The 25,201-nt window shown below is 38.7% G+C and overlaps 1 protein-coding gene across 1 annotated transcript; it reads right to left on the bottom strand.

Annotated features, from left to right (window-relative positions):
- Positions 1–1,395: 1,395 nt before the first annotated feature.
- Positions 1,396–24,481, bottom strand: ubl3 (ubiquitin like 3). The gene is made up of 5 exons (XM_022247353.2): positions 23,903–24,481; positions 12,430–12,541; positions 8,874–8,960; positions 8,015–8,092; positions 1,396–5,974 (listed from the first exon to the last, which is right to left on the bottom strand). The coding sequence occupies exons 1-5, from the start codon at positions 23,933–23,935 to the stop codon at positions 5,922–5,924; spliced, it is 363 nt and encodes a 120-aa protein (XP_022103045.1). The 5' UTR covers positions 23,936–24,481; the 3' UTR covers positions 1,396–5,921.
- Between the last annotated feature and the right edge of the window lie 720 nt (positions 24,482–25,201).

Raw genomic sequence — 25,201 nt, 5'->3', positions numbered from 1 at the left:
GTACGGTCAGGCTTATAATGTGTTAATTATATAATAATATTTATAATTCACCGTCGGCATCGAACACAATATACAAACTTTACAAAAGAGCTGGTAAACGAAGGACTGACACAAGTTTACGTGGTCTCGTGACATTAAAGATTTGCATTATAATGCTGTTACGTGATACCGTATTGTCACGTTGCATGCAACGTGACACGAGTTCTTGCGATCGTCCATCCCTTTTAATTCATCCGAACAAAGTCCTTTATAATTTCTGAAATATTGACATTGTCTCGGCAGCGACACTGAGACTCATTTGAAATCAGTTCTCTTGATGTTATGTCTCTTGATGCAATTCAAATCAACACAACTGTACCGAGACTAGCATAAAGTTTAGTTATTGCAATTTACGCCTATTCAATGTGTTATTTTCAGTCGCACCTCAGAACGTTCCAAAATTTGGAGCAATGTGAGTACGTTTTTCTCTCTGTAAGTGTAAGGTGACGTACGGGAAAGACGCCAGATCTTCGTTCAGTTGTTTCTTGTCGATCAGGCACGCGCCATAGCATGCCGGTATAAAACCCCGATTCGCACGTGCGCGTGCACACCCGACTAGTTTGGCATTAATGTCTCCCACAGTCGACGCGTCTGGGGTGCTTCTGAGGCCGAGGGAGCCCTATCAAAATTGCGGTGTGAGCGCGCGGTGTGTGTGACGTTTTTTGTGTCTGTGGCATACCCACGCACGCGTACCTCATGCACAGGCGACATACCGCGCCGGTCAGTTTCGTGGGTTGTTCACATATTTACCGATTGTTTGAACAGCGCCCCCGATATGGTCTCCAACCCTCGCGGTGAGTCGTACATTCATGTACAATGCCGGTGCCAAGGAAGCACAGCATTGCATTCATTATTAACTGCGCAATGCAAGGAAGAAGAGAAAACGAAGTCGGCCGCCATTACATGACTACAATTTCTGGCATTAATTTGATATGCACTGCCATAGTAGTTTGTGGTACTGGTAGTGCCCAGCAGTTTTCGATTGAGTTTGTAATCGATGGCGTAGCTAAGATTTTACCGGGGGGGGGGGCACAAAGGGGGCACCAGCATCTTATGGGGGACACCAGCTTTCAGTGCTGTGTTTTTTGTGGACAAGTTTATGTTAGCCTTATTCAATATCCATTCATGTTTTTTAGTGGGGGGGACATGCCCCCCGGCTACGCTACTGAATATAATTGTCCTATATCACCGCATCATACGGCTCACCACATAAACACTGTTCTCATGTATTTCTATCACTCCCTCCAAACATCCATGGCGCAGCCTTTAGAAATGATCCACATGACAAGCTATGAAATAAAAAATGAAATGAGACACGTATACAAATTAAAAACAAACGAAAATTTGCAACAAGAATTATTAGGTGCTGATCCATTTAACTTTTACAAGTTTAATTCCAAACAAATTAATGGACAAATATTTACATGACTAATGTTACACTAGCAAAGACATAGATCTACATGTTTATTTCTTGTTTTCATCATTTCTGGATAAAAATAATTGAAAATAATTAGCATTCCTATGAACCAATGTCTTCCAACATAACCTTATTTTACACACTGACATTGCAGACAAACCTTTTTATTACATTTAAAAAATCTGAATTTAAATCATATCCACAGCTTACAAAAGAACTAATCAAGCTACCATTTAATCCCATTCCCATTGAAATTTCACGTGTCAAAGAATCCAACTTGTGTATTGTGGTCATCTGAGCATGCACAATCTATCCTTATGGCCCAGATTTTGATGAAATAATCAATATATGTGTGTAGTTAATAAATGTAATCACTTCAAAGTCCATTCTGGACAAAAGCAGGTTGCCTAAACTTAGTAACAGCCTGCATACAGTATTAAATTTAAGTATTGTAATAATTACTTTACTTCTAAGATATTTTTCTTTTAGCTATGCTGTTTTGTTTTTAATCATGTAGCCAACATCAGTATTCAAAACTGTAAGTTAACTTTTCACACAAATTCTACAACTTATTTGGATTTCCTTTTGTTCCATTTTCTTTCACCAATTCCTAGTGATGGATCATTCCTTTCACACACTTCATTCATTAAATACCTAACCAAATAGCAAAAATCAAACCCAAACGAATAATACTTTGGACCAATGTAATAATCAATGAATGGTAGATACACATTCATTGGTAAATCTGCAACACTCCACACCTATGGTGAAAACTGGATTAACTAATCTCTCTCCATGTTACAACCAACTTCAATTTGCCTCTGCAAGAGACTTGGTGGATTGAAATGAGATTGAAAAACAGAGACAGTCCATTTTCATCATGTAGAAGACACTGCAATAGCAACAAAGCAACTGTGAAGTGTTCTGGAACTAATTCACACTGTCAACCTAACTGTGGGTTTGGGGAATGAATATCACGTCAGATACATGAGGAATGGGCACAGGCCCAACATGAAACGCATCTGAGGTCATTTGGAAGTCCCTGTGACTTCTAAGGTCATTTGGAAGTCCCTGTGACTTCAGCCCCATCTGCTCGTTTTGTCAAATGACCTTCCTTGTTTGAAATACCCGACTAGCTCCTTAACAGTGGGCAGTACATACCTACTGAAAATATTCCATCATAAATGCTCAATGACAGGAAATAAAAGAACAATAAAATGTTACTCCAAAAGAACATAATTCAAATAACCAAAAGCAAAATGAAAAACAGACAAGTAAACAAATAAAAAGGGGCCAAACAATCATTTAAGACACTATCGCAATACTTGAAGAATGGCATACAATTATTCTAACACATTTCTTCAATTCCAGTGAACAAATAGGACTATACTCTTACTGATCAACTAAGAATGAGAATGTATAACAAAATGACTGCAAAAATCATACGCTCATCATTACGGACAGTCTTGTTTCCCAAAGTATTTGTACCTATCCCCATTTTTTTGTGCCGAGAGGAACTGACATGTTCAACAAGATATGGGGAAAATAAGGTAATGGTTTAGGATTATTATCAATTATTTTCTCAAAATAAGTCTCGATTTGTGAAAATGTGTTTCTCAAACTCACATCTGCTTAATCCACAAAAGAATATTAACTAGAGTTAAGCAAGCCCAAAATAGTTGAGAACATAAACAAAACAGTAAAGTGAGAATGAGAGGTTTTAACAATAGCAGGTGCATCAAGTAGTGTACAACATCAAACAAATGATACTAACTTCATCCATCAATTTGTGCCACCCAAAAAAACAATAATAACCTCAAAAACATACAATTCACAGAAAGTGGCTGAATTGTTATTTACTTTAGGGGAAAACAATGATCTGCTTTCTGTCTATCAACAGTTGACTGAACAATGCGATTCAGAGTTGATCTATTTATAAAACACACTCATCACTATTTGAAAGAAAAAAAAGATCAATAAAGAAACTGAAGTCAATGTTTGGTAGGCAGCCAGCAATGATATGCCTTTTTTTCCCACACTGTATTACAGGAAATGAACTGTAGAATGGAAATCATGACAGTAGAAAAAAAGGTCCAGCTGGTTTCATGTTACACGGTGTTGAGGATATCACACTTTCAGAATTTCTGACCAAACACTGACAACATAATGGGGATGAACGTAATACTTCTATAGCATCATCAATCTTAGATCAAATGCCTATATACCTAGACTTGATCATGTAGAACGATGGACATGATAACTTAATTTCCAAAAGGGAAAATTCACAAGGTATGTCTATGAAATATTAAACAATAAAGGACACAAATTCAATAATATTTTTAGTCATAAACACCAGTTTGTGGTCTTTACACTTGATTCCATATCACTCACACTCCTATCATTATTTTATCTGTGTACTATCCAATGATACTTACACCAGCCTCAATTATAAATGTGTGACAATATTCACCCAATGTTACACAGGCTTATAGTATAGGAAACCTTGTTTAGACATTGAAATACCATCTATGTCCATTATACACGACATACGTACACAGTGTCCCTGATATTTAACGATATTCTAGTTGCATTTCTTATAAATGACTTATTTGCTGTGTAGATGTGACAGACAAAAGGTAAATGACAATGTTTGGCCTGCTTCATTTGAGCCAAGAATAGGCGCATTAGGTGAGTGTACAGGTAAACACATGTGCCTGGTACCGGGTGTGTACAAGATATTTTCAACGGAATGTGCACAAATCTGTTGCACCTAAGTCTGGGTACATTTGCATCTTTGCCTCTGAGGTCCCAGTCTTGCACATAATTAATAAGGACATTGATTCACTTCGGTAACATTTGATTTGCAGACAGAAATTTTCAGGTGAAATGTCATCAGCTTTTAGTGCCACTTTCACAAACACATTATGTTCATGGAAAGAAATGCCACTTTTGGGAATGTAAGGTTGAACACTTGTACATCTCATGTGCATGTCCTACGTGTTGTGAAGAAACTATCCTACACTTTGGTACACACAGCCCATGTTTTATATCTGGCAATGAATGAGAAAAATGACTGACTAAAACCATTTACATTACCATATCTAGCAAAAAGGACTTAAAACCATCAAAAGACAACATAAAAGCAAACACAATCTATTGTCTGAATCATCATTGTCAGTTCCTAATAGTTTGAAATCTTCCTTTGGTAGTAACATCAGTGAAAACAGCTCCCTAATAATGCATGACTCTTGCAACACATCCATACAGGAGTACGCGTCCTACATGTACATGTAGGAAAAGAAGGATAATCAAATCGACAAGGATAAATTCAGATGACAGAGAGGTATCGGAAACAAGCTTTGTAGGGATGATTGATAGGCGATACCGGTTGACATGAACTGGGTGCACATGTAGATTGGACCATTCATACAACTGCCATGTTTCTTCAGAATGTGGAAATATACTGAAAAGTGAAAAGCACAAAGGACAGAGATAGGTGTCTCTCAATAATATGGATGTAATTAATGAACTGTATCATGAATTTTGTTCCATTTTCAAGCTCATTTTCTGAAGAAATATGGCACTTGTTTTGGTAAGTCAACTGGTAAAGAATTATCCATGCTTTCATTATTTATTTTTTTTTGCATTATATACATTTCATACTGCAAACCTTTCTGAGGTAAAGACTATACTATGCCCCACTCATATACATTTAAAATAGCCAGGGTGCTGCTTGAGGAGAGACTAGCTATTTGGGCAATCCCTACATGCAATCACCCATTGTATCACTCATTGTTGCATTGAAACTCTGACACTAAACGTGGACTTCATTACATACATTGAGGAAAGGTGTATTTGGTATCAGAATGATTTCTTCATAACTGATGTATTAAACCAAAAACAGCAAAACTGGCCAGAACATTTTAAAGTGGTACGTTTGCTATTTCATGTAAATCATATTCTAATACTGACTAGACATTCCCAGGATAAATCCTATGATTCATGAAATAATCCATGTAAATAACACAAATGTACCAGTTCTTTATGAAATCATGTAACACTGGCCAAAATTGTGAATTACGAATCTCCTTTTTTTCTGGTCCCAACATACTCTTGATTAAATTTCTAAACTTCAACAACACAGAAAGGTTCGGAACAAATTTCCTGCACAACCTTCAAGTGATGATGGAATGACTAAAGAAGCAGTGATGAGGCCATTATGACAATTCTTGAGTAAGGATGACCTCCTTCAGGCACTCAGTACATGACAGACAGCAGGCATCTTGAAGATGCTCACACAGAAAGTCCCGGTCAAATGTCAAGAGAATAAGACTGTTGACACCATCAGTGCTAGTTTTGTCAATTAAATGAGGTCATGTGGCCCTAGGAATCTCTGAGGATAAGGATGGAGGTGACGGCAACCAAGATGACAATGAAGACAGACGGAGGACAGGGCGCAGTGACATCACACAAGTACACAACAGTTGCTCTCCTCTGTTTTGCCTCGATTCCTTTGACCTGCGAGTCAACAGACAAAACAAACATATCGAATGTTAATATATGGAGAGGCACCCCCTCTTCATTTAAAGGAGACTGTGTCACAGGTTTTTGAAAGACAAAAATCCACTTCAAGCTTACTTTCTTATTGAATTTTTTTTGCTTCAACCTTAATGACCATTTCAAAACAAATTCACCAAGCCCCACACCTACATTTATCATGCTGATATTTTTTTAGGATGCTCTTTAAAGCTGGTCAAATTCAACACAACACAGTGAGCCAATGGCATACCCTTTGGTACCAGTCAGTCAAGTCCTAATTGCCAATTCTATTATTTAAATACATTTGACGGACACATCGCATTACACCCACAATGACTGCTTCGGGAATTCTGATGAATATTTGCCCGTCATATGAACAGGGCTTACATAATTGGATGTCTGCTGCCATGACAACAGTATCACTTTCTTGACTAGTGGTACATGTACATGGACATATAAGCCAAGATAACATACTACAGAGTAGAGTTGATTACTATTAGTGAAATATATGTATATTGCCTGCTATCAAACATACACATTGTTCTACTGCTTCATATATGAAGTCATAAAACAAGGTCTAAGATCCTGTGAAGATACATGTGTCTTCACCGGCTAATTAGTAGCAATAATAAAAGAAGACAACGTAGACACTTCACTTGTACTGACATGTACCGGTACATGCACAAAAAGTATGACATGATTGGCACATAAATCACATCAAAGGAATTTTATCTTCATTCTACATTTCCTGATGATCTCGTCTGTTCAATGGACCAGGCAAACCTTAAATCTTTAAAGAACAGGTTGCCATGATATTGGTAATGCATTAAATGTCACCATGCCATTAATCACACACACACAATGCTCAAGGCTCAATTTATAGCTGTTACCAAGATACATGAAGCACCTGCATAGCAACTATACGGGGGTATTAAAAATAAATAAAAGAAAAAAGCCGAGCTGAATATTACTACCAGACAATTCCCGTTTTCTTTTCCACCACAAAGCAATCCTATTCAAGTACAAGAGATAACAAATTTACCCTCATTTTTCCAGTCCCTCATTAATTTCAAATTTTTCAAAGATACAGCAGTGTTCCAAGATAGGAATGATACACAGCTAGACTCCAACACACATTTATTTTTATCTGTAGAAAATTATCTGCAACTATTTCTTACTTTACATGTCATTATAACATAAATTTGAGTTAAGCAACTCAAAATTCAAACCAAAGCACCTCAAATACCTAAGCAACGTGATCAACTTCAAACTTTACCTCGGATCAACTTGTTGCTTTATTCAACTGACAAAAAATAATATTGTTTGAAGGGCATATCCTGTTACTAGCTGAACAGTCAGCAGACTTGTTATTCTTTGAATCCTGAGGGGTTCAGGACAAACATGACTGTATTGTTGGACTGTGTATACAGTCCTGACTGTAATCAAATGCATCACAATGACATTCAGCAAGCACAGTCGTCTCATCAAACACTCAGGAAGACCTCCCACCTTTTCCAGCTTGACAATTTTATCACATATTAATGGTGGCTGCAATTACCTTAGATATTGCAGACGTGACAAAATGAAATCATCCAAAAATATCAACATTTTCCCAATTTTCCATTTATACTGCAATGCCTCATCAACAAACTCTAGTGCGCAACATTTGGGGAATGGATTAAATGTTGAAGCTACATGTACATCAAACTTAATCTGATAACAATTAGACAGCTAAAAATGGTTTACGTTTTACGAAAATGACTGTCGTTTTCTTTTATACTGCTTAACAACATAAGGTGTACATCTCAACAATACATTTTTTTCTCAAAATCAAGATGCAAATCAGTAGAAACGTTTTACAAGAAACAAAGTAGCAACCAATTAATTTAATTAGGGTTGGAAAATTTCTTTCTGGGAAAACATCTTGGGCAATATCATTTGAACATCATACACATGCTTTCAACTCTGAAATGAACGTGTTATATTTGCCTTGCTTGCTGTGAGAAACAAACCACTAACCTTGTGAATTAGGCTCCGGTAAAGTTTCTCTTGCCATCAGATGCATGACAGTAATCTTGCCGGTTGGAAGTTGCAAAGCTGCAGCCAAAAAGTACGGGAAAGATGTTTAACATAAGAAGGCATTTATTGCTGGGAAATTCTTAACTATTTTGTGGGATTTAATGCAAGACTTTTGTTGGATAGTACAGCGGTGGGTGGGTAAGGGTGGGTGCAGGTAGATGGACTGGTGGGCAGCTGGGTGGGTGGGCGGAAAGCTACATGTACATGTAGGTTGGTAGGCAGGTAAGTCAGTTTAACATTTTTGCATCACGCTCAAACTACAGTAGACACATTTCATGCATTTCTAATTTCACCTTTCCCCAATATGCCTTCAAAAATTCAATGCAAATTCAAAATAGGGTAGGTAGTGAACAGGGAGCATATTATAATATTTTCCTTTGGGAGGGAAAGGAGCTAAGTAGAGGTCCTGAGAAAAGTTTGCACAAAAATAAGAACCAAAGTTTGACATAACATCCAATTGGAGACTGAAAGTTTGGTCCTACTCAAATCACTGTGTCAGCTACATCATTGGTTGAATCTGGTGAGTGAACCGTACTCTCCTCTGCAAAATGTACATGGGGTCATTATGACTAAAGGCCGGTTCATACATCTGGCAAACGCGAAAGCGATGAAAATTTAACGTTACAAAAAAATTGCAGCGAAACTTCGCTCAAGTAAAAACGTGTTCCACTGTCATGAATTTGTAGGGTAGATATTTGATCTGACGTCACAAATTCACATTCGTTTTTGCCTTTGTGTGAAGTATGAACCAGCCTTAAGGCTGCATAAACTTGAAGAGAAAATGAAGTGAGCACTGTACCTCCTAAGGTGACATTTCCGTGAATAAATCTGCCTTGATATATGAGACGAAGAATAGATGCAGATGACACACGGTCACTTTCCCATTCTGGAAGAGATCAACAAAAGAATTGGTCATTGGTCATCAAAAGTACAATTTACCGGTACATGTGTACGTGCAGGGTTCTCCCTAGGATTTTGCAAAATATGAGGGGCATTTTGTCGTGGTTCACTGACAATTGCGAAGCCACGGCGTGGGGTTAGGGGTGGACTATGAATTTCCATTCGTAGTCCATTCGTGCACACCACCTACCGCATGCAAAGCTAAAGACACCTCAAGGTGCAAGAACAGAGTGATTTACAACAGAATGGTATTTGTAACTTGTACCTGTCCAAAGCCAGTATTTGAAGTTCTCTATTTGCAGTTATTAATTTCTAAAAATATTTTTGTATGGCACTATTTCACAATGAAATGACCCTCAGAGAAAACACTAGTACCGGTTTCACACAGTGCTCTTATTACCCAAGTACATAATTACCTGGGTAGCTGTCCACACCCGGGTAAAAAATAACCCTAAGAATTGGTTTCACACAGTGCTCTTATTACCCCAGTACATAATTACCTGGGTAGCCGTCCGCACCCGGGTAAAAAATAACCCAGAGAATTGGTTTCACACAGTGCTCTTATTACCCAAGTACATAATTACCTGGGTAGCTGTCCGCACCCGGGTAAAAAATAACCCAGAGAAATGGTTTCACACAGTGCTCTTATTACCCCAGTACATAATTACCTGAGTAGCCGTCCACACCCGGGTAAAAAATAACCCTAAGAAATGGTTTCACACAACATGTTTAACCCCGTAATTCATCTTATCCACTGTGGTGCTTACCCGGGTAAATAGTCGACAGCTTTCACACACCGAGCGCGATCGCGAACGCGAACCCGGAGAATAGCATTGCTTGACCTTTGCCCTCCCACAGTGCATTGCACTGTCACTTGGGGCTGCACTATACCAAATACGCGCCCATAGAAAACAGTGCAAAATCGGACCAAAATAGCGCTGCCTGTTGACTCTTGTGAAGAGGTTGGCCTCTGTTTTTTTCAATGGAAATTCAAGATTATGGCCAGAAGATCATTTTTCGTTTCAATTTCATGGAGGTCGGCCATGAAAATTTACTTTATTCGCCTTTGAACGAAGATACCCCCCAAATAGTTCACACATCCAAAGTCAACCCGGAGAATCGTCTCAAGGCCGCCGTTAACCCCGAGATTGGTGGGTTAACCCACCTCCGGAGCAGGGTTAGAATTCACCCGGGTTAAGTGGGGTTTTGAGGCAGTTAACCCGGAGAATTTCTAACCCCGAGAAAAGTTGTGTGAACGCTCCAAGATACCCAGGTAATCTCTAGGTTAATTTTTTTCATTAATCCCGAGATTACCCGGGTAAGAGCACTGTGTGAAACCCGTGTAGCAGGGCTCAAAGTTGTGCTATATATGTTCTAGTAAATTAAACAACTTAAAGCCAAACAAAAAAATAGTTGTGTTTCCTACTACAATGAAAAAAGATAGGTTGGGTGGGTAGTATTTTTTTTTCTTCTAAAGCTTCTGGGTCAATTAAAAAGTGATTTTGATGGTCTATGGTGTATTCCATCCACTGTTTTTTTCCGCGGATTCCTAACTTGAGGATCAGTCTTGTCAAAGCTTGTATCCAGCTCAGAGTCTCTTCGGACAATTATACATTTGTGATCACTGACATTTCAATAAGTTAATGTCCAAATTTTGTTTGAAGCTTGAACAAAACGATGCACATGGAGCACTTAAAACCTACGCCATGATGAATGACACAATAGCTTTATGCGCCCCACGCCATTTGTCACAAAACCCTCTATCGGCAAAAGCAAAAATATATAATAAGTTACAGTGGAGGTTGTTAGTTACTATTTCTGCTCATGCGCGATTGGCTTTAACGAGTCCCACTGACACATGTATGAATATTGATGTTTCATTGCTAGCCAATCACAACACGATGACCAGATGGTCCCTGGATGCTGTTTACACTTAAGGTTTGCACTTCAAGCTGGCCGCACAACAGATACGTATCACTGATTCACTGTACATGTGCAGTAGATTCACTCCCCTGCATTACGTACTCCAGTACTGTTCAGTGTCCTGGCCGCATGTGGCACACGAAACGCTGTGTGTGTCTATGCATGCATACGAGCCTGCCACACTCGGTGACATGGTAAACAAATTGTACTCATGTTGTGGTTCATGCGAGCCTGCCACACTCGGTGACATGGTAAACAAACTGTACTCATGTTGTGGTTCATGTGAGCCTGCTGCACTCGGTGACATGGTAAACAAATTGTACTCATGTTATGGTTCGTGCGAGGCTGCCACACTCGGTGACATGGTAAACAAATTGTACTCATGTTATGGTTCATGCGAGCCTGCCGCACTCGGTGACATGGTAAACAAATTGAACTCATGTTATGGTTCCATGTTATTTTTCATAATACCTGAACTTTTTCCTGGCAAGAATAGAAACAAACAGGTGTCGGTACTTTTGCCTTTCTTTATAATTTAGGGGTGCATTTATGAGACAAATGGATGCTTTAGCTACCTGCGCCCGCTAATTTCGAGCCCTGACTAAGTCCAATGTGCTATCACAAGACCTTAAATGCTGTACCACATGAATCTGAATGATAGGCTAAGTCACGGTAGTCGAGAATGACATTTTGTTACACACTAGACTAAAAATGCAAGTTTACCACCGCAATACTTTTGCTTGTTGCAATCTTTTGACAATCATTCCTAATATTTAATCCATCAGGCATGACCCTGATCCATTCATGTCTAATCATCCTGTCTATCCATTCATTCTGTCATCTTATATTCTCTACATTCAACCTGTAAGTAACAGTTTGTGTGGGATCATTTTGATATGCTGAAGTACTTAAAGTGTCCCTCTATCTCCGGGCTGTCAGTAGAATCAATAGTTCTAGGTCTGCGCTATGAAGCAGAATAAATGAATGCACCTGCTAGTGTTGTCAACAACTCAAAGAACGGAGAGGAGAAAGCAATGAAAATTGGGATGCCTTTGGCTAACTAAAAATCATATATTCAACCGGCACATATAAGAATTACAAATGTTTACTCCAATTTCAATAATAAATAATCAGCGACAATTCCCAAATTTTGAAAATGCTTGTGGGAAACCCAAATTAACATAATACTATATTGACTGATGGATCTACTCAAAATTAACATTCCCAATTTAATCCACAAGCTTCCTAAGGGGAAAAAATCTGCTTAATTTCCTGAAAACACTAAAAATTGGAAGTCAAACAACAATTGAAGTAACATGTAACTGCTTCTGTGAGGTTCAGGAAGTTAAATTGGTTTGATTTTGCTAGATCTATTGAAAAAGGTAACACGAAAGAAACATGAACAACACATGCACATGTGGATAACCAGCCAGTGCTATTATGTGTCTGTCTGATACCATTACTGTCAGACAGATTAACGCAAGCCAATGTTTCTCTTTCTGTCTCTCTCTTCCCTGCATATATGACCTTACCTTGCGGCCAGTTCTCAAACACATATTGTGCTACATCGGCAGCTGAATCACTTGGAGTGAATGTGAACTCCTTGCTGTTACCATTCATAGGATGAATCAATCGTAGAATGATCTGTCCAAGAAATTGTTGAAAAAATCAATAATACAAACCACATTACGGACAAGGAAATGAGTCAGCTTCAAATAACATGCCTTTCAAAAAGAGAGCTGGTACAATACATGTAGGTTGAAGCATGGGGGCCCACTTTTTCTGCTTTTGTACTCAATCATAGTAAACTAATGATAATTTGAACCTCCAAGGAACAATAAAAAAAATCTGAGTTATCCTGTTTTCGGATTTCCGAGTCTTTCCTACACATACACGCACAGTGCACAACCAACCCCACTTGCCCCCTGTGGTTGCTATTGGAGACATTGTAAGTGGTTATTTCTTATATCCAAGATTAAACTTCTTCTAAAAATCATCAGTTTGCTGAGATTTCATGTTTCACTCCATAACATTTTTCATTCTACTGATAAATAAAATGTTAACCATCACAACTGTGTACTTTTTATGCTACAAATGGGAAGATCCACAGACGTAAGCTGGATAGCTTAGTTGGTACCGGTGTGGTATTCCGGAGGCCGCTGGTTCAAATCCCACTCGAGTCAATCTCTTTGTTCATCTTTATAATCATTTGTAAGCACCTACATATAGTTAGTTTCCCTATATGATTTGTTTCAAGATTTATGTCCCAAACGCCGTGTCCTCTCTGAGTAATCCCTGCTCACCACTTCCCAGGTTGCATTGTGTGACTGGGGTACCGGTATGATTCCTGGCTATATGATGTTTCAGGTTACATGGCTTCTGACTAGTACCCACACAAAGATAATTGACAAATGGGAAGAGCCATCAACGTAGGGCTGGACAGCTTAGTTGGTAGAGCAACCAGTATGGTATTCCAGAGGTTGCAGGTTCAAATCCCGATCTAGTCAATTTCTTTGCTCATCTTTACTTTTTTGAGACAATTCTTTCATTCGGCGCACATCGTGGCGCAACACACACATCTCTGTTCTTGCACGGTTGGCCAGGGCCGGAGTTAGGGTTTTCCTGTTTGGCTACATGATAATTCGTTTTCTAATCGCCTGAGGGCACCGCACTTTGCATTTCAAAATGTTTTGAGCGTACAAAAAATTGTAAAAAATATTTGTGTCTTTGTTTTTTTCATTCCCTTACCTTTCCTTGTTTACCTTTTTAAAAAATTTGAGTGCCTTTCCAGCACCATGCCGGGAATGCATGTCCATAGTGTCTATACATGTAAGGTCACAATACTGGCCAACTTTCATGATGCAAAAAATGAACTTTAATTTATCAGATGATGTAACCATTTTCAAGCTATGTTTGCTTGAGATTATAGTTGTACATGTATTTGAGAGATAAATAAAGATAAATAATTCAGTGTAAATGCGAGTCTATAATTTTTATTCACGTTGAAGAGCAAATTTTAGTTCAAAACGGCGCCCAAAAATGGGACATTGCTTGAACAAAATTTAATGAACTCAACTACTTTACTTATAGCTCACGTATTTTATCACAATGGTCATATTTTTTGAGTTAAGCAATGAAGTAATATTTTGGCCCTTTACAAAAAAAAAATAAATAAATCCACGCTCCAAAATGGCAGCTGAACCTGCGTTAACGTTCGTTTCATCATCATTTACAAGCCTCACCCTTACCTGTAAAAGCCATTTTTATTCGAAATGAGCTTAATAAACATCGTGTAAAATGTGTGCTAGACCATAATTACCCTCGAGGATGAGAAAACATCAACATATCGATCGCTATAATTTTCGTGTCCATTTTGTAACTAACGTAAAATGTCCACATGTTTTAACTGGTGATCAACGCAGTCTGACTAGTGGTCGTACACGTGCAATGGTACCCTGCATGGATGACCTAAAGGTCAATTGTTTTAGGCTCGATTACGTCTTTTCCGAGATAAAGCTATTTTAAGCACCGTGTCCACCGCGCGCCGCTTTCGCGTCTCTTTGTAACGAACGGAGAAAGTTGCTGCGCGCGACAGCTTTCCCTCCAACAATCAGGAAAAGAGCAGCCAATATCCGGAAAAAGAGCAGCCAAAAGGTTTGTATCAACTTAAATAGATTTTATTTTCTGTATTTTTTTGTGAAAAGAGGTCAGATGGCATTGTAAAAGGGAAGATTTTAATGGATAGTCAATGGGTGATTTTTGGGCTTTGTAGCAGACCGCTTGGATGGTTTCGTGTGAATCGTGTCCATGTTCAACGAACGGAAGAAAAAAATAGTAAACATCTGAAGTCCCTCTTGAAATTGCAAAACGACAAATAATTTACACTTTTTAAGCTAAAGTCCATCACAAAAATGAACAAACTTAAAGAATAGCCTTGCCAAGTTCACGAAATCATCAGTGTTTCACGTTCGTTACACACCGGCACTTTCGACTTCGCCCCATTCGTATTAAAATTCGCCCCATTTGTCATCCAATAGTATGGGGGCGAGTTCGCAGTGAATTAAAAGTAAATGGAGCGAAGTTGATGTAACACCTAGGCAAGTGATGTTTACACAGATAGGGCAGTTATATACTGCATGGATCGTCCAAATAAAAATAAGCAAAGTTTTGTTTGGGAAAAAGATCTGACCGTTAACAGGAAATTCATTCTGTGTGTTGTTAATCCAAGTTCACTTATTCCAGATCCATCTTTGCGTTACTTTCACTTGGACAGCAAAGAAGTAGGTAAAATTAATGAGCTATACATTGTCTATGCTAATAAGTATTTTTAAACGTTTATTGCCAAAAGTAGTTTTGTCTAAGTATGTCATCAGAGGTTTGTCTAAGGTCTGTAGTAAAAAGTTCATCAGTTTTTCAGCAAAGATAAGTCACCCAGGTGGCACGAACTGAATAAATTCAATGAAATTCATTTAATGAGATGTGCCATGTTCTTCAGATGGGATCGTCAGTGTATAGCCTCCACAATGAAATACAGTTTTTAAGAAACAAGATTAGAATGAAAAATAAAATAGTCATTGACTCAATTTACTTGTTCCTCAGAATTGTTTAATGTTGGAAATGGTGCACATTTCAATATACATACATGTACTTAAGTTCACAATGTCAAAGATTTCAACTTCTGTGAAGCTCATGTGCAACCTTCTTGCATGCATATAGGGCATCTAAAAATAGGCTGAAGTGGCTTATCAGATATGTAGATCACAGAGATGCTCCCAAGAAATGAAAAAGCATGTGCATGTATTAACACCTGCACATAGTAACATAGGCAATTTTCTGAAGGTGAGGCAACTGCCTTGAGGGCTCCAGTAAAGCAAGTCATAATAAACTTGTCACATGAAATGTTAGCTTTGATTCGAAATTTTTGGTGTCCGTGTCATTTTTGTAACTAACGTTAAACTACAGGACAAAGATCTTTGAAATTGAGGGTATCTGTTCTTTGGTTGTCAATGATAATGTCCTCTTTGAAGTACTTGCAAGCTTTGCAACCAGCTGTTTTCCTCAAGTCATCAAACTGCAAATCATTTAAAATTGTTGTGTGTGAAAAAGTACACTTGTTAACGTTAGTTACGGTGTCCACCTTATTAAGATATCGTAAAATTAGTAACAATTAACATTTTTTTTAAAGATGACTTTCAGAAAGGAGGAAAAGCTTAACCACAACAATACAACTCCACATTGTTTTTCTTTGACTTTTATTATTGCATGGTTGACTGCAAAGTGGACACCGTAACCAACGTTAACTTATGAGGCCCCCCTCTACAGAAAGCACTGCATGGAAGAAAATTTCTTGGGCCGATTATCTTCCCATTGCTATTTTCTGATAGAGGGTGGTCCATTGTCATAATTTAAAAGTAAATTTCACTAGATTGAATTTTTACCTATGTGTCCCATTTTTGTTAGCCAGTATTGTGTCCTTACACATACACAAGTCAGCATGTCAACATGAACATGTAGCTTAAGAAGCACGCTAATGCTGCAACTGACCAGGCAGTGGCAGCCAGGCTTCAGCCATGGCATGCACAAAGCTTCCTTCAGTGCGGTCACATGGCCACTGTAAAGGCTCAACAACTGGACTGCAAGCATGCCGGCTTGTCCTTTGTATACAACATGTACAAGTATTGTATGAAAATCTATCTAACTGAAGCCAGGAATGTGTGTTATAAAATAAAAACTATAAAATGATTCCATAAATCTGCATCTGTTCAACATCCACGGCAATCAACGATCTTTTTTTATTGTTCTCACATTCGTTCCAACCACATGAAAAGAGAAGCAAAAACCTGATTCCTCACTTGTCACTGCTTGTATTTCAGTTTTTCCGGAATATAAAATTAGCACAACGTGGTTGATCAAAAAGATGTCTCGGTTATGATTAATCAAATACCTTGTGATGTGTTTAGAATAATAAACTTCACTGTCATAGGACAACATATTTAATATGCATGTGAAATTTAAAAAAGCAAATACATGTGAAAGCATTGATCCAGGGATTTTTAAAAGACTTTCAATCGCCATGGATGACGATGAAGCCAACAGTAACTAACCTGCATGCACATGTAGGCCTGGATGTACCTGCATAAATGTGAAGGCTCATCAACTAAGGCCCCCATCCATGTAAGTAGTCTTCCCAACACAAATTGTGTCACGGAGAGACTTTTTTGTTTAATTTTTCGCCTCTCTTTTGATTTTTGACACAAGCTGCGTGACACGATTGATTGGTAGTCCGAGATCACTCGCCTACTGCGGCACGGTCGCGCGCGAGATGGTCGCTGAAGAACCATAACGTCATGAACGAGTACTGCGATTGGATAGCTGTGTCTTGCCAAATGTACGTCATGAAAGCGCACAGTCTCATTGGCGGGCACGCTAGATCTCTTTGCAGCAATATGAATAATTCAGTGTTGGGCAATTAGTTGGACTCTTGAGATACGAGAATAGTCATGCGAACTTATTTGGGGGCGTATTTTATCGGAAATGGGATGGGAATTTTTGTTTTGGCGTTTGTGTAATGAATGTAAAATATCATGTACATTGACTGCTTGCCGCATTTCCATCATGCCTTCATTGGCAACAGTTCGGCCCAGCGGGAACCAGTGTGGTGCACCACACACGTTTTCAACACCGCGATTCGCAAACACTTTATGAATGGGTCGCCATCGGAGTCACGAAAACCTTTCATTGTACCAGGAATTTCATACAATGCTATTTCGCTGTAACATATTTTCTCCCCATAGAAATATGCACGTTTTCACCGGGACCACAGATTTGTGCTTGTTGTAATTGGAATTTTGTTACAACTTATTTCGTAATAAGAGTCGACTGCCACGTCGCAGAGTTTTCTGAAAGCCACCTTACCATTGCACACATGCAGTGTTAGGGCGCAGCTAAGAGGAGCAGCCATTGGTGACCCGCACGTACTCATTACAATAATGCACTGTCTCGGCGAGTACCAACTTGACTGCAGCACATGTGCAGATTTTGACACCGGACAAGCATGGAGGAATAAAACATGTGTGAGTGACCACACAGATATAGGAATCACGGAGCAACAGATGAGTTTTTAAAACGCCGTCCCTTTTTTAAAAAAATAATGTTTATTTGACATCAAATGGACAGATAAATTATAATAGTTATTAAGTTTAGGGGGCTCTGTGACGTTAAAAACCCTTTATGCTGGCCCCTGTTGTTGTTTGTGGTTTGCCATTGATCTCAGCATCGCCGCTGCTTTTTGATGACGTCATTGCCTTCTGCAACGAATACCGCGGTATTAGAAAATACCGCGGTATTCTTTTCATGGATACCGCGGTATCGAAAAAGGCAATACCGGTCAAGCCTAGATCGGCCCTTCAAAAACTTTGAGTTAAGTGAATGTAGTGGTGTGGGCATTTCAAGTTATGGAGGTACATATATTTTTGCACATAAAAGCCTTTTGTTTGGCGGGAATGAAGAATGTCTTTAAAATAAATGGAGTTTTGAGTTCACCGACTTTGAGTTATCAAGATTTTACTAAATGCAAATCTGGGCCTGGACTTTTTCATTTGTGCTACAATAAAAAAACGCCATCAAAATCTATATAAAAATTGACAAAAAACTTGCCTAAAATTAATTTGAAAAACATTTACAGTTGATACATGTATTTCTTTTAAAATGAGCTCATTTCAAGTACAAGTTGTTCAACCTCGAAATAAATTCATAAAGATGGAAAATACATACACGTTCTGTGAGTTAACCTGCAGAAATCTTTCTCCAATGTTTTTCAACCTCCAGAGTTGCAGTGCACATGTAACAAGAGTGTAATGTAAACTCCATAGACTGGTTACCACATTTCCATTACATGTACGCCTTTTTTGACACTTAGGTGGAAGTGCAGTGGCAACCACTACCCTGACTACAGCACTGTTTGATGGAACACTTATGTAACAGTACTTTGTTTTTTATCACTGCAATAGCTCACTGCGAAGGTGAACTTGTAAAATCAAAGGAAGTTTCTTTTCAAAATAATGGATGTAAATAGGGAATCAAACAAAAAATTTTTGATAAAAAAAAAAAACGGTGAGAGAGGCACACTGTAAAGCAGAAATGACAGCGGGATTTTGTATTTTTTTTTTCTAACTTGCCAATAAAAAGTTTAGGGTCTCACCATAAAACCACAAGGGTAAGTGGGGCCAACAGAGGCAGAACTACATGGGGATGGGGGAGGGTTTAGCTGAAGCATTGCATAAGCACTGCCCATTGTGAGTCTTTTACCTTACAGCAAAAATGTGTTTCCAAATCTTAGTTAAAAAACTCCAACAATTATTTTTGTCTAAAAAGATCCCATAAAGTCTAAACTGCTAGTGAAGCTTTTCCGACTACTTCACTTTCTGTGGCCTATTAAAAACATGAAATGTACGTGTACATGAATGGAATTGAAAATGTGTCATCATACATGTAGATCAAGCAACAAATGCCAAGAGAAAATTCCCTCAATTTTGCTTTACTGTCTGATGGCAATTTCATTATAACATAAAAGTCATTTTAAGTGCCAACTGCCAAATAAAGTAGTTTTTCTAAATACATGTGCATGTGCATGTACTTTGCTATACTCGACCGATTGCAAATATAAATGCCAACCAAATAACGTTATCAATTCGCATAACATTGCTTAGTACATTATTTTTTGACATGTACATGTGTACTGGTACCAAACCATCTACGACAAGCCATTCAATAAACCGTATTAAACATGACACATGTACATATACAATCATGGTCGAAATGCCAGTCTCACATCAAAAGTTGCTAGGCCTTTTCAATATGGTTCCCTGTTCAATAATAGTCTTTCATCGAATAATAATGATCATAACTCATTAAAGGTTAAACATGCTTTCACTGACATCCAACACATCAATAAGTAATATCATTATTGATTACATGTACCTACATGTATATGTATCAGCAATTTTGAAGGAATTGCTCAACAGAAAAAGAAATTCCGAACATGATTTTTGGGCGTGTTTCTTAACCTTCTTTTGTTGATTTTAAGTACCTTCTTGTTAACTGCATGTTAGTTAGAATGTACACTGTGCATAAAATACAGTACATGTAAAGTACATGTACATGTACGGATACCTCCTATGAGTCATAATAAGCCAACAAGATTACATAGCAGACTCTGAGGAGTGTTATACAGGCATGGCTTTTGCACAAGATTAAGGTTCAGGTTAAGCTTTGGACTACACAACCAAATCATCGTCCACTGATTGGACTGTGCTGCCTGAAAAAAACAATCTAACTCAAAGCTCCATGGTAAAAAAAGAACAAAACAAACACTGGCTATTGATGGAGATTTTAGTCTGGTCCTTGGCCTCTGGTATGAAATGCTATACATGTACATAATACAGTGTGCCTGGTGACTCATGCTGAGAAAAACTAGGCTGTCTGGAGGCTTTGACACTTAAATACTGACCAACCATGCCAACAGACCAATTGACCAAAGGCAAGACAATTGACCACTGACCCTAACCGCATTGCCTTTTATGAGGCACTCAGGACTGATCAACATGGTATTTTTCACTCCATACTGTATACACTGACACCTTATGCATACAGACATGTACTTGTACATGTACATTGTATGCCTGGTACTAACCAACAGCTTGGAATAAATACTACTGTCGACAGCACACCTCTATAAACTCATGAATGTATTACCAATGATCAGTAATGGTACAAGATGGCTTTATAATACACCAACTATTGCCTACAGACATGTGGCAACCACCAGTGCAAGACGTGCAGTGGCTAAGAATATCTGTATTATAACGGTAGCATGCACGCACGTTTACCACTGGGGACTTAGAGATATTTTATTAAGCACAATTGCGAATGAAACCTTTCTGGAAATTTGACACAATGAACGGTGACATTCAATATTAATTTAGTGTACTTTTTTACCCGTTTTCACTTTACAAAACCTCACTTGACTCAAACAAACAATGACAGAAACTGGAAACTGCTGAGTGTCCAGGCATTTATGTCCTACACATGTATACCGATAGTAAACAGTTGGCTTTTTTATGGGTAAATGAAGTAGTCCTAAGCTACCAGTGATGTACATTTACAATGTATAAGGAACATGGTTGGACCACCACACAAACTCTCCAGCCTGTGTTGGGTAACCACCTGTCGATATCAAAACCCGGTTCCATTTTTCTGGACAGGTGCCCATAATCCTCCCCCCCCATTCCATGCATAAAATGTACATGTATGTGAACTTTAATAGTGAAGGGCTGAAAAGTCACTATGCTGCTGAAAAGCCCGGTACCACGGTCATAACTGCGGCTCAGAGATTGACAGAGCTATTTTTTGTTGAAGAAAAAGGTGGGAAGATTCCCCTCTAATGTTTAAACCAATGTGCTGCTGTTGGAAACAAATGGTCGGCTGGGAATGCATATAATGCCATTTGTTAAATGTTCTTTATATCTTCAGTGTACCCGGGTACCCGGTATTGATGTAAAACAGGTACATGTACCCGGTTCCAAAAATACCTGGAAATGCACACCCCTAAATTTAGTAATGTGTGCACAATTTATATCCGGACAGGACTAGTTGCCAATTCACATGCAAAGGTTTATGAGTCATTAAAAGATGTGCCTTGCGCAACCAGTCAACAGTCAGCTGCTCCATTTATGGAAATGGGTGGTTTGTGACAGAGTGGGCGATCGATCTGATGTCAATCTAGAACTTTCTTTTACAACTTACAAACTATTCATAAAAATATTCCGATTGTTAGTCTCTGGTGGATACCATTGTGCACACAGATGTACTCAACTGTAATGTGGACAAGCCCAACATGCTCCTGGCAGCTTACAAACTTTTCATGAGAGAATTTCCCCACAAAATCTGAGCATGTGCAGTTGAACAAAATATCATCTGCTAGTCTCTCTGCGAGTGGTACCAGTCCAAAACGTCCTAAAGAGGAACATTGTGGAAGTACAATGTACAGTTGAAACGAGTATGGTCAGGTCAGTGACCAATTAAAAATGATACAATTAAGTGATCTTAATCACAATGTATTAATCAATAGAGTTATCTTGGTATCTTAATTTTTGTCCAGAGGACAGGAAAGTTGGTCACAGCTACTGCCAAGATCCATGCAGAAGATATGTATACGTGTACATAAACAATGCAGCACTGACCATATTGGTGTACATGAGGAGTACATGAACGAAAAATTTCACACAAGCCAATAACACAAAAGGGGAGGAGCTCAGAATTAAAAGCAAAATCTATTTGGTTGAGCCCAAATCAGAACCAATTATGTACATGTATGTACATGTATGGTCGGTCTGTATATCTTTTCTTTCAATGAACATCATACAAGTACATGTGCATGTATCTGGCATTCAGGCTAATCCACACAATGCTGTTCACAGGGGAAAGAAGTGCAGTAACCGGACATTTCTTTAGAAAATAGTAAAAGATACTTTAGAAAATAGACATGGATGAATCACAACATTTTCAAATGTCCTTGTAAGTCAACTTCTTGTATTAACTTTCTGGACGATCACTGTCAAGACTCTGAGAAATGACTTCAGATTACATTGCAGAGAGATTCTGGACCTGCGTACATCACCAAAATATTGCAGTTTGTCACACATGGAATGCTCTGACATGCTCAAAACATGAAGGAGCATGTAACACAGTCAGTCAGATAATTAAACGTTGGATCTAAGCTTGCACTATACCAAATATGCCCACATAGAAAACAGTGCGAAATCAGACCCAAATAGCACCGCCTGTTGACTCTTAGGAAAGGTTGGCCACCGTTTTTTCAATGGAAATTCAAGATTATGGCCAGAAGATCACTTTTCGTTTCAATTTTATGGGGGTTAGCCACGTGATTTTTTTTTAAATTCACCTTTTTCCAAAGACATCCCCAAAATAGTAATAAAACTACGTGCTCAGCTGTCCGATACAGGCCTGCAATTTGGGGCTCTTTGTGAAAGAAATATCCCAACTACAACGACCAGTCCCAAATTCACAATTTATAGAAACATTTCTATGATCCCTCCTGATTATGGCATGTCTTATTGTAAACACCCCGTGGGATCACAAAATATTAATGAGCTGGCACGCAGAAATCCAACCATTTGGTGGAATGCACCCCTAAGGGTGTTGACTGACTTGCCTGTCATTTGGAATAACGTCAACAGAAAGCTGTCTCCTATCAGGTATGGTTTTAAGAAACTTGCTATGTTGACATTTTCACAACCTCACCCAAAGTTAGCACACTCCCTCGAACATGTTTACCAATGACAAAACAATTATCAGCAAAAAGCGTTTGCAACGTCAATTGTGAATGATCTAATAAAACTTTCAGCGATGAATATTTAGCTTTCACTGGCGAAACTTCAAAATGATATTTTGCTGGGCACATTTGCAATAACTGTTTTTTAGGAAATTGGAAACTCTTATCGTGATGAATCTTAGTTTGGTTCTAGTTCTGCTCAGACAACTTCATATTCACAATGCAGGAATTAGACCATTTTACAATCCTGACAATTCAGACTTTTTTCCTTTAAAAAATCCTCCAGAGCCCTGAATCAAAAGAAGAAAATTCCCAAGTTTTTGGACAAACAAAAAGGCAAAAGTTGGGAAGCCAGCCCAGCTCAGAGAACTTCAGATTTGCTGTCAGGATGTACCCCCAGAACTGTGGGCTCCGATGAACGTGGGAGCAGGGTGGACGTCGGACCCCACAGTTCTGGGGGGGTAGTCAGGATGTATGTGCAACGCACTAGACTATGGAATCAGTTTGAAATCTTGTGGTATTGCAATAGGCTTTATAGACTTACTCGTGTATACACGTACACATCAAAGAGGGCGCTGTCTACCTGTAGCCGGCTAAATACCATTCAGTTAAATTAAGACGACGGCTTATTATCCACCTGTCTAAACTTTTACCTTGTCATTCTTTTTTGTGGAATTGCTGGACATGGTGACACGAATGTCCCCGGAACAGTTCTGCTCAACTTCAATCAACTCAGCTGGCTACACTTGCTGCTCACTAACTTTGCCAAGGTTGAAAGTTACTAGACTTTTTAAAGTTTCTGATTAGAGTTCAATTTCCTTGTTTTGTTGTCATCAACTCAATGTCTCCTCTTCAATTGAATAAACAGAGTGGAATACTCCGTAATTCTCATAACACTGTGACAATCATGAGGATTTGACCGCAGAAATTGGGTCATTGCGTAGTGTGGTAGTTCCTGGTGAAATGTTGCGGGAAGCTGACAAAACTCCGCCACAGACAACGGATCATTGATCAGCCGTCGTTATGACGGAATTCAGCCCCGTTGATCCCGTTTGTTAGCAGGCTGATCAGAAATATGAACAGTTTTCTTACTCACGAACACATGACAATTCAAAAGTGGTGAGGAATCGCGATTCTATCAACCACTATGCGCCGCAACATCGTCAATAAATAAACAAAACTGCACCGCCGAATCCATCATGGCGGACACGAAGAATTCGCGTTGGTTTCTGCTCGACCAAATCAAAATGCGTAGGGTACGCCGGGTACCATGATCAAACGCATTGTGGGTTTACTTGTGAATCCGATTGACGTCACTATCCAATTAATTCCAAAGGCAAAGGTGGGTTAGAAATAGACACCGAAAAATACTTGAATTAGATGACCTCAAAAAATACAACAATGGGTTTCCTTTGGAATACATGTAGTTAAGTCAAGGTTAGTTTGGTAACCATTCCTGAATACAGTTAAGGGGGATTCTCATTTTGCTCGTTGGTCAAGTCACGAAGGAAGGCCTTCACCATGGTCAAGTAGTCTAGGCGGGAGGTGCGGGGTGTCAAATTAATTGCAGGATGCCAACCACCAGGAGGATGTTGCTCATCATTAGGTTCCTTGAAAAGCTGTAGTAGTTTGTATTCAAGGAGAAAAATATATCCATTTCCTATGTGATCGTATGAGTTAAATGTTAAAAAGTACTTGCAAATCAATGTTGAAGATCAACTATCATGATGTGACATCGGCGAATCAGTTAAAGAAAAACAACTTAGTTAACTGCGTCGCGTAGCTCACGACATTGTTCGGCCAGAGAAATGCTGCATCTGAGTCTAAAGCACCAGTTACCGAAATATTAAACTTTGTCCCAATTTCATTTTACAAATAGACGATTACCAATTGTCAACAAAACACCTTTAATTTCTTTGATACGAGTGATGTTTCCAAGTCCAACTCCCGCA

Source organism: Acanthaster planci, linkage group LG02 (assembly GCF_054643075.1).
Source record: "Acanthaster planci isolate LZ-2023a linkage group LG02, COTS_SCS, whole genome shotgun sequence".
NCBI classification, from domain to species: domain Eukaryota; kingdom Metazoa; phylum Echinodermata; class Asteroidea; order Valvatida; family Acanthasteridae; genus Acanthaster; species Acanthaster planci.
This window is presented reverse-complemented; position numbering and strand designations above follow the sequence as displayed.

Bases quoted from the DNA above. Each gene is read 5' to 3' on its own strand.
- ubl3 (XM_022247353.2), bottom strand. From the start codon at position 23,935: ATGTCCAGCAATTCCACAAAAAAGAATGACAAG. The intron at 12,542-23,902 runs GTAAAAGTTTAG...TTTCTTGGACAG, and splicing joins CCACAAAAAAGAATGACAAG to ATCATTCTACGATTGATTCA. The intron at 8,961-12,429 runs GTAAGGTCATAT...GATCTCTTCCAG, and splicing joins GTTTGAGAACTGGCCGCAAG to AATGGGAAAGTGACCGTGTG.